Source organism: Eschscholzia californica, unplaced genomic scaffold (assembly GCF_041429995.1).
Source record: "Eschscholzia californica isolate CP2 unplaced genomic scaffold, dmEscCali1.0.p SCAF_4, whole genome shotgun sequence".
NCBI classification, from domain to species: Eukaryota; Viridiplantae; Streptophyta; class Magnoliopsida; order Ranunculales; family Papaveraceae; genus Eschscholzia; species Eschscholzia californica.
Genome location: NW_028238461.1, coordinates 47,331,764 through 47,342,156, shown reverse-complemented (window position 1 = coordinate 47,342,156; position 10,393 = coordinate 47,331,764). Strand labels below are relative to the sequence as shown.

The 10,393-nt window shown below is 36.7% G+C and overlaps 1 protein-coding gene across 1 annotated transcript; it reads right to left on the bottom strand.

Moving 5' to 3' along the window:
- Nucleotides 1-254: 254 nt before the first annotated feature.
- LOC147545388 (Galactose oxidase/kelch repeat superfamily protein) lies at nt 255-2,757 on the bottom strand. Its single transcript, XM_086637046.1, has one exon. The coding sequence runs from the start codon at nt 2,205-2,207 to the stop codon at nt 876-878; it is 1,332 nt and encodes a 443-aa protein (XP_086493172.1). The 5' UTR covers nt 2,208-2,757; the 3' UTR covers nt 255-875.
- Between the last annotated feature and the right edge of the window lie 7,636 nt (nt 2,758-10,393).

The window sequence follows — 10,393 nt, the reverse complement described above, 5'->3', positions numbered from 1 at the left end:
CAAGCTAACACCCAAACAAGTCCATTGGTGGCCTAGCTCATGGCATTAAGATTAGTTATCATTGTCTCCAAATTTTAGTTTCAAATCTGTTTATTATTGTTTCTTAAGTGGTTTTTATGAGAATTTATTAGCTTCTTTCATCAATACAAAATATCTACCATATGTTCGTTAGTTTGTAATGTATTTTTAATCCATAAGATATAGTGATCCTTGCACACTTGCAAATGGTTTGACAATGTGAAAGTGAGCTAAAATAATAAAGAAGAATAATCCATTTAAATATCTCATGTGCAATAAGACTGGGAAAGATTGGGTGTCTAAGTTACCGACCAACTATTACAACCAAAAACTCTACCATTTCCTATCACGTAATAACACCAAAAGGCTAAACATCAACAACATAATAATTTCAAAGAAAATGATCCACCACCTAAATCTCAAATAAATTGAGAAGGAATCCCATATGAACTATAGAGATTGATTTTGTCAACTTTTCTCAATTTACGTTCTAAACTGGGAGAAAATTAGGGTTGTTGATTTGGGTTTTCTTCCCAATTTTACCTCCCATTAGGTTGCTCTATTCAATTCCACAAGTCAAGCCAAATAAGGCAATTCAACATGGAACCAAAGGTGGGGATCGTGGGTCCCACTGACCTACCTAAAAAACAAGAGGACCCACCGAGTACGTACAGTAACTGTGCCTCCCTCCGCCAATCATAGGACACCATGCAGTCGTGGGAGTATACTATTGGAAGGAAATCCATCCCAGATTTCTTTGGATTTGCACTATTCAGTACCCCCAAATTTTACTCGTTTCACAGAACTACAAACATTTGGTATGCGCAGTTTAAAACTGGTAACTATAGTGGCGCATGTTAGCATTCAACACAAACACAAGCAGCGCGACGAATAATCCCAGGCAAGTCAACACCTCTTGACCATTCACCAACTTCTCCATCATAAACCAAAACCAATCCTTCCTTCATTCCTCTACCATTCCTTCCACTTCTCCTCAATAAATCATCAATACACCCCACTACTTGAATCAACACAACTTTATTATTACTATTTACACCCCACTCACCACCACCACCACTTCCTAACCCAACGCAACTAAACCTCACTGAACTGTCTAATCTTACTGGCGCTGGTAGTGGCGGATTTTTCATCCTACACCACTCTCCTCCACCACCACCTCGCCGCCGTCTTCCGTCGTACCTCCAGAACGAGAGCTCTAATGCATGACTAGCCAAAACGTAAATGTAACCACCGGCCGCACAACCCGCCACCAAGCAACCTCCGCCTGGTATTGTACGGCTTCTCATCCATACCCCACTTTGTACATCAAATAGATCCATTGAACTTGCATATAAATGTGCTTCCGAACCACCACCACCACCACTTCCACCGCCGCCGGTGTTACTGCCGATCTTTAATCCTCCGATAACGTAAAAAACACCATCAACCGCCGCACCAATACAACCGTACCGCCTCCGCGGTGCTTCGGACACGACTCTCCACGTGTCCGTCTCTGGTTCGTACTCTTCTACTGCCTCATTACGTGCTGCTCCACCAGAAATGTATATCTTTCCGGCAATAGTTGCAGCGGCGAATTTCTTCCTCGGGAAAAGCATTGGAGATCTCGAGGTTAAATTTCCCGTCCATGAATCGTATCTCAACGTTATATGACGATTGATAATATAAATCACTCTCCCAATCGAAGTTAATCTGGCGTGAGAAAACGAGCCCTCGAGTAATCCAGAAGTCGCGACGGTCTCGATTGGGCGAAACGGATTTGTTTCCCAAGCCGTTTCAGATTCGTCTCCGCCGATTGTGTGATTCGCAACGTAAACCCCAAAATCAGTGACGCTGAATGCAAAGATCGTTCGTCGTAGATGCCCTAGATTACGACGGAGATCGAAGAATGCTGAAGAATCAAGAAGATTTGACCATTTCCTGCAAACTAAAGAGACTGAAGATAAAGATGAAGGAGAAACCCTAGATAAGCATTCAAGGAGAAGATCATCAGGAAGTGAAGTAAAAGTGGTTTTACAATAGTTGTTTTGATTTTCAGAGCGGTTTCTGATTGAAACTCTATCAGAGTTTTTGATAAGATAAGTGGTTTCACGGGGAGTATCTTGTTGTGGATTAGGGTAACAAGATTTCATTATCCATGAGAAGCCTCGAGAGTTACAGCTCTCTCCCATCACTGACCTAAAATTCTAGTGAGAGAAAGAAGAAAGAAAGAGAGAGAGAGGTTTTATCAGGAGATTCAGCGGACTTGATAAACGAAGAGGAGTAAATTTAAATTTTGCAAAATTGAATGTCAGATCCGGTTCCCTTTCTTCCTCGTCAATTTTCTCTTTCAACGAGGGAATTGTATTTAATTGGTGTCCACATCGGATCGGAGGTTTTGATCGAGCGGTTGGTATTGTTTTGATGGGATTAATCATTAGTAGTTTGGAGATGATGAGATTTAAAGGTAAGAAAGTGGGATGAGTGAGTATATTATGGTGTACAGGGGATACAGGTTATCATAACTTGAGTGGAGATGGTGATTTTGAAGCATCTTTTACCGTCCATCATGATGACTGCTAGTTTCAAATAGCACGTGACGCTAGGATCCAAAGTGATACTTCGACATGTGATTTCGCTAACCGACAAAAGTAAAGGCTATCCCGCTAGTCTACTGTGAGCGTGGTGTGAACCTATTTTTTGGCCAGCGCTTTGGGGAAAGCTCTCTCTCTCCAAGTCAGCACTCTCATGAAGGTCGCCGGCCGGAAAATTTTCCGGCCGGCGACCTTCAAACTTAAAAAAAAAAAAAAAACATTTTTTTTTTCACTCACCTCTCTCTCTCTCTCCAATCAGCACTCTCATGAAGGTCGCCGGCCGGAAAATTTTCCGGCCGGCGACCTTCATACTTAAAAAAAAAAAAGAAAAAGCATCAGAGACTTGAAGATCAGGAAGGGGAGGAAGAGGTCTGAAATCACAATAGAAATAATGGGTTTAACCTAATTACCACTTCAATTAATACATCTACAAATAAAATTGAACATGGAGAATCACATTTTAGTGAAGATGATAATGATGATTAAACAAGTAGTATTTAACAAATTACAGGTAAAGAAAGAAGGCAATAAATACCTATTGAGAAGAGAAGCTGATTTTGCCCAGATGAACAAAATTGTAACGAGAAGAAGTAGAACATTAGCAACAAATGATAAGAAACTAGATCCACATCTTTCAAATAGTAACCACATTGTACTTGCAGTAATCAGCACAAACCCTCCGATTTTCCATCTTTTCCATAATAGCACATCAGCAACTATCAAAATCGACAAAAACTAACAATTTCAGATCAAATTCCTCACCAATTACCAAAGAAACCTAAGAGAAAAATCAAACTAGAAATGAAAAAAACTCCAATAGTTGAACAAATTCAATGGCTAGATATAGATTATATTCATCCAAAGAAAAGAAGTAATAACTTGCATAAATTTTAAAATTAGAGAGAGAAAGAAAGGGATGACCTGCGCCTCCGCCGAGAGATTGATGTACAGATCTGCGAGACGTTGATGGAGGAACAGTAGAAGAATCTGGATTTGACGAAGCCAAATCCATGGCGATTAGGGTTTTTCTGTTCTTTTTAGCAGGAAGCCGGCGACCGAACTGGTCTGTTGAAGAACAGGCCGATCTGGTCTGTTCTTCAACAGACCAGATTCCGGCGAAGGGAAACCCCCTTCGCCGGAATTTTTAGAGAGAGAGAGATGAGTTTTTTTTTTTTAAGTATGAAGGTCGCCGGCCGGAAAATTTTCCGGCCGGCGACCTTCATGAGAGTGCTGATTGGAGAGAGAGAGAGAGGTGAGTGAATTTTTTTTTTTTTTTTTTTAAGTTTGAAGGTCGCCGGCCGGAAAATTTTCCGGCCGGCGACCTTCATGAGAGTGCTGACTTGGAGAGAGAGAGAGAGGTGAGTTGGAGAGAGGTGACGTGGAGAGAGGTGACGTGGAGAGAAATGAGTGGTGGAGAGGGAAGTGAGGTGGAATTTAGGTTTTTGTTTTTAATTTTATTTTGAAAATATATTAATGGGAAGGGTAGTTATGACATTTCCATGAAAATAGGGGGTCATATTTGAATTTACAGAAATTTGGGGGCCATAAAGGAAGCTGGTCACAAAGTAGGGGGCCATATAGGAATTAACTCTATTTCATTCATGAGAAATTAAATCACCGATTACGTAGATATTGATTATTCATCTCGAATCAGCGACATATTTTTTTATTTTCCGACCGGAAAGAAAAAAGAAATTTTTTTTAGAAAGAGACAGAAGAAAGAGAAAAAATATTAAATTTTTTTTTTAAATTTGAAAGTCGCCGGCCGGAAAATTAGACGACGACTTTTGCCGAGAAGACGATGAGGTGGCAGAGAGAGGTGATGAGATGGAGGAGAGAGAAATGATGACTAGTTGACAGTGTTATAACGGAATCTTAATAAGGGAGTCATCTGAATATTTTTGATAAAGTAGGGGGCTAGGCAGGAAACCCGTCACAAAGTTGGGAGCTATTTAGGAAATAACCCTTAATTCTTTCACATCAATTCTCTTTCCCTCTCTAAAATTCACTATCTCTCTCATAGAGAATTAGGTTATAAGATATGCATGTAGCAACCTAAGGAATTTGAAAACAAAGTCCAACTAACCTATGTTTACAAATGAGGAACACATTATATGGATTGAAACAAGTCCTGAGAGTTTGGAATGAGAAAATAGCATAGTTCATAGTTCAAGTGGATCTTATGTTCCACCCGCTCATTCAACTTTCTTTATAAAAGTACGAGAAGAAAGACTAACAATTATACTAATCTATGTTGATGATTTAATCATCACAGAAGACGATAAAGAGGAGATCCATCAAACAAGAGAAAACTTATCAGTAAGATTTTAGATGAAGGAGCTTGAAAACTTGAAACACTTTATTGGCCTTGAGGTAGATCGAACTAACAATGACATATTTATCTATGAAACACAAGTACGCCAAAGATCTACTACAAAAACATGGAATGCAAGATTGCAAGTCATCTCAACACCAATGGAGCCTAATACTAAGTTATCTGCAAAACAAGGCAAAAATCTCAATGACACAACAATGCACCGACAATTAGTACGAAGTTTAATCTACCCGACACTGAAACGACTTGCTATATCATATGTTGTAGGAATCATAAGTCAGTTTATACAAGAGCCAAAGAAACCTGACTTGAAAACAGTGAAAAATATTTTGAGGTACCTGAAAGGAATTATCTCTTACTACAAGATATTTAGAGTCTAAGTTGTTCTTTTATTAGTATATTGTTGAAAATTATTTCTAGAATAATGGTTCTACAACTTTCCAGAGAAGCTTCTAAGAAGTATCTTACGTACTATAAAGGTATCTTAAGACTAATATAAATACTTATGTACCCCTTCTCATTTGGTCATCACAAGATCTAGCAACTCGAGAAGTTGTGTATAAGTGAGGGTATATAAGGAGTGTTTGAATTTAATTAAAATAGTGTTTGAGTTGTGAGTCATAAGTATGTAAGCAAATTGCTTGTAAATTATATTTGAGTATAATAAAATATGCATTTCAAAGATAAAGTTGTCACCCCAAAGACGTTATTTTTTAACATGCTATAGAAGGGGTGGTGTCTTTTTCGCGAAAAGGGTCCTCATCTTCATCGGAATATATATATATATATATATATATAGAGAGAGAGAGAGAGAGAGAGAAAGAGAGAGAGAGAAAAGAGGAGAGAGAGAGGGAGGAGGAGAGAGAAAGAGGAAGGAAGATAGGAAGAAATGAAGAAGAAGTTTTGTTGTCTCGAAAAATTCAACAAAATTCACAATTTCCAATTGAATTTTTTAACCCAAATTTTTGTTTTCTTATTTTCCCCATCATTAACTTATTAACAATGAAAAACTGGCCTTGATCTTCGAATTTCGCTCTCCCTATGTTAGTCCAGTCGGTTTTCTTGTCCGATCACCCAACATAAAAAGGTTGATTGACTAAATGAATTACATATTACGGAGTACTCAACAAAAAACTATAAATAAGAGTAAAGATAATCTATACTCATGGTTGTTTGCGTGTTGTCTCTTAAGATACAGTTATCGATGTGGCACCTAAGATCATCTCTAATGGGGCACTTTAAACTTTCATTTGCCTCTGAACATCTTCTCTAAAGTACATCTACTAAATACACATGTCGCTCTAAAATTTAATAAGAAAAAATAATTACTAAGCAAGGGGGTTTCATTGGTTTAAATGTCAGAGTGACAATTAGAGAGTCTCGAGAAGACATGTCTGTTTTGAGAGTCTAATAAACGCTCCCACATCATCATGAAGTGTCACATAGAACGCCCAATTGAAAAAGATTCTTTAATAAAACCTGTAAAAATACGAAGTGGTACTCCAAATTTTAAAGTTTAGCCGGGCAAGATACTCTAATTACTTTCAAACTTCCAAATTGTTGTGCTCTCCCCTGCCATTACAAATAAATATTCTGTAATATGTAGTGTTTATTTTCTAAAAAGAAGTTCACAACTCAAGAAATAAGAAAGTAAGAGTATCTATGCAACACAAATTAATTTTAGTACAATTTTGCTAAATTGGTTTCAGCATAATGTAAGGGAAAGATACACTAGATCAGTAGACCTCATATATTATTCCATTGTAAGACACACCACCTCTCACCTAATTAATACAAAAACTACAAAAAATTAACATAAAAAATGATTTTCTGCATAGTTATTTACATTCTTCTATTCACAATTTCCTTGTTTCTATTGAAGGACTCAACTCGTTCGAGCTGTAACTGCTTACGAAATTTGTTGATAAAAGATTCAGCTAGTTCATCTATATCATACTCCAACAGTGACAACCTTGTTAACCTTGTCGAAGATCTTTTTCTCTCGTCTTCATCAATTCTTTCTCCCTCAATGTAAATTGTACGATTTCCATTAGAAAATACTTTGTTAGATTCTTTGATCATAACTGTCCGATCACCCATGTATATGTATAGATCTCCTCTAAATATATAAATCAAGTTTGGCACTTTGTGATAAGATGTCACGGTTAGACTAATCAGACAGAGAGAGAGAGAGAGGGAGAGAGGGGATAGTTTGAAGAAGAGATTGCTTATGAAATCTAAGAAGAGAGGAATGGGGAAGAATTTATGGAAACTCATTTTAGAAGGCAAAGGAATATTAAAGAAAGATCAAAAAGGAGAAAAACGAGTAATGTGTGTAGTCAACATATTATATGATAAAGAGTGGGAAAAGATAAAGTCTAATGGAGGAACCATATGAATATATGTTGGTTCATAATTGGTCGAAATAAAAGACAATAAGGCAAACATTTATTAGGAACTGGACCACCATCTTGAGAAAAGACAAAGGGGATTGAATGCGTCAGTATTTTTTTAAATCTTTTCGGATTTCTCTCAAACAAATACTATGGAGGTATGCCGGTGGTGATAATATGAAAGTATGATGGTAGAAACGTGGTGGCGGTAGAAGTACGGTGGAGGTGGTGGAAGTATGGTAGAGGTGGTTGTGTTGCAGTGGAGATGAAGTATGGTGGTGGTGGATTTACAGTAATGGTGATGGAACTCTGATGGTTGTAGTGGTGGAGACACGGTGATGGTTGTAGTGGTGGCGGAGGCTTAGTGATGATGGTGGTGGTGGAGGTACTTCGTCGGTGATGGAGGTGTGATGGTGGTGGTGGAGGTACTTCGTCGGTGATGGAGGTGTGATGGTGGTGGTGGAAGTGCGGCGCGATGGTGGTTGAGGACTTGAGGTTGGTGGTGGTATACGTTGAACGTACGTAACTAAGTTTTGAAATAAAAAACAAAAAATTAAGACTTCGAAAGGAAGTTAAATTTTAACAAGTAAAGTGAGAAACTTTTGCTTTACCAAACTAACTTTATAATTATTTTACTTAAGTAAAAATTACTTATTTTTGTATTAGCAAACGACCCTTTAAAGTTGTTTGGACAACACTTCTTTTTTCTTGTAACTCTTCAAATATTTTTTGTTTAATGAAGATGATTAAATCACAAGAAAGTTCGACAGATAATCACGACCTACATTCATGCATGGATATACCTTTAAATATTTTAGACAATTATTTTATTGTGAATGGGTAAAATGAAAACCCTAAATTTTAAGAAAAAGATTGTCGTGAACTGCACTTCTTCGTACTCAAACCCTACAATTACCATTTGCAACAAAAAAACAACTCTACAATTATAATCAACAAAAATGTATACTCAAACCGCTTCCTGAGACTCCCACTTGAACCGCATGTGAGTGTTTCTCTCTCCTCTCACATGTTCAGTCACGTGGAAAAAGAAATTCAAGTTTCTCTCAAATGCGATTCAAGTGACAGTCTTAGGAGGCGGGTTGTGTAGCCTTGTTATTATAATCAATTGGCAGTCAAAACATCCTCAACCGGTGCATTATAACTTTTTGTGCTCTATTTAGGGTTTAAAAGCATGTGTATTTCACAAATTATATTATACACATATATACTAGTAAATGTGTTTTGAGTCAGCTAAGATGATATTAACAATGAAAAGTTCTGTCTCTATCTCCGGATTTTGCTCTGTTATGTTAATCTGGCCCACCTTTTTCTGGTGGGATTAACCAATATAAAATGAACTTCACCTCCTACAGGAATCGAACCTAGAATTCCAGATTTTTGGAGTTTATATGAACACCTTGAATCACTTGGACAACCAAAAATTGACTACTGAATTACATATTAATAAGCGAAAAATGAACTATTTATAAGTAAGATGAAGATGCTTTATTGATTAGGTTTTTTTTTTTTTTTTTGTTGAGAGGTTTATTGATTAGGTTGTTAAGGAATATAAAGTGAAAGATACACTAGAAATTTTTTGTCTATATTTTTTGTTGTTGAGATTTTTTATTTTTTGTTGGCTATATTGGTTCCAGCAAAATGTAAGGAAAAGAGCACACTAGACCTCATAAATTCCATCCTTAGATGGGAAATGACACCTTTTTTTTGAGACATACCAACTCTCACCTAATTAATACAATAGTTATTTCAACAAAAAATAAATAAATTAATACAATAGTTACAAAAGAATAAACATACAAAAATATCTTCTGCCTAGTTTCTTTTATATTCTTCTACCCATAATCTCTTTGTTTCTATTGAAGGACTCAACTCGCTCTAGCTGTAATTGCTTATGAAATTTGTTGATGAAAGATTCAGCTAGATCATCTATATCATACTCAAACACTGACAACCTTTTTATCCTTGTTGAAGATATTTTCTTCTCGTCTGCATCGTTTTTTTCTCTCTTAATGTAAATTGTGCGGTTTTCATTAGAAAATACTTTGTTAGACTCTTTGATCACAATGGTCTGATCACCCATGATATGTATAGATCTCTTTTAAATATATAAATCAAGTTGATACGATAGATGCCGCGGTTAGACTACAGAGAGAGAGAGAGGAGATAGTTTGAAGAAGAGATTGCTTATGAAATCTAAGAAGAGAGAATGGAAGGTATTTATGGAGACTCATTTGGGAAGACAAGGAACTACTAAAGAAAGATTAAAAAGGAGAAAAACGAGTAAAGTGTGTGTATTAACATATTATATAATAAACAGTGAAACTGGGTGGAAGAGTGGGAAAAGATAAAAGATTAGTGGAGGAATCATATGATTATATGTTGGTTTATAATTGGCTGAAATAAAAGGTTGGTTTATAATTGGCTGAAATAAAAGACAATAATGGAAACAAAACTATTGTTTATTAGATTATTTAGTAATTAGACTCCACTTATTTAGTTATACTAGGATTTCACCCCAAAATTTGTTAAGTTAGGGACGGACCAGTCACTTGACTTTTGTTTGACGAAAATACCCTCCGTTCACCCTACGTTGGTTATGGCATACGTCCAATTTCTCAACTACCCCATTAAAGGTGGGAACAGAAGTGCAGAATGATCGATTCACTACACCCTTCGAAACTCTAATGTATTTTTTTCTCGCTTTCAAGCTTTAATCGAAGTAGATTCAAAGGGCTTTCATGAATATTTGTTATTAGTTAGTGCTCATCACTGATTTCTCTCTCCATAACTGTTGGTGCATGATGAATACATAAAAGGACAATTCAAAGCTTCATGTGATTTCACCTTACATATTTGTCATAACATCTCCTGTAATAACAAGAAGAAAAAGAATTTTTGTCTCAACCCCCCACTGTAAAAGTAACATTTAGTGAAGGACCCCCATTATAGTAAAGTTCATGAAGACCAACAAAGACTTCACTGATTTGTTTGTTCACTTTTAGCACATCCTCCTATTGTTTTAGCAGAGAACTAAC

Bases quoted from the DNA above. Each gene is read 5' to 3' on its own strand.
- LOC147545388 (XM_086637046.1), bottom strand. From the start codon at position 2,207: ATGGGAGAGAGCTGTAACTCTCGAGGCTTCTCATGGATAATGAAATCT.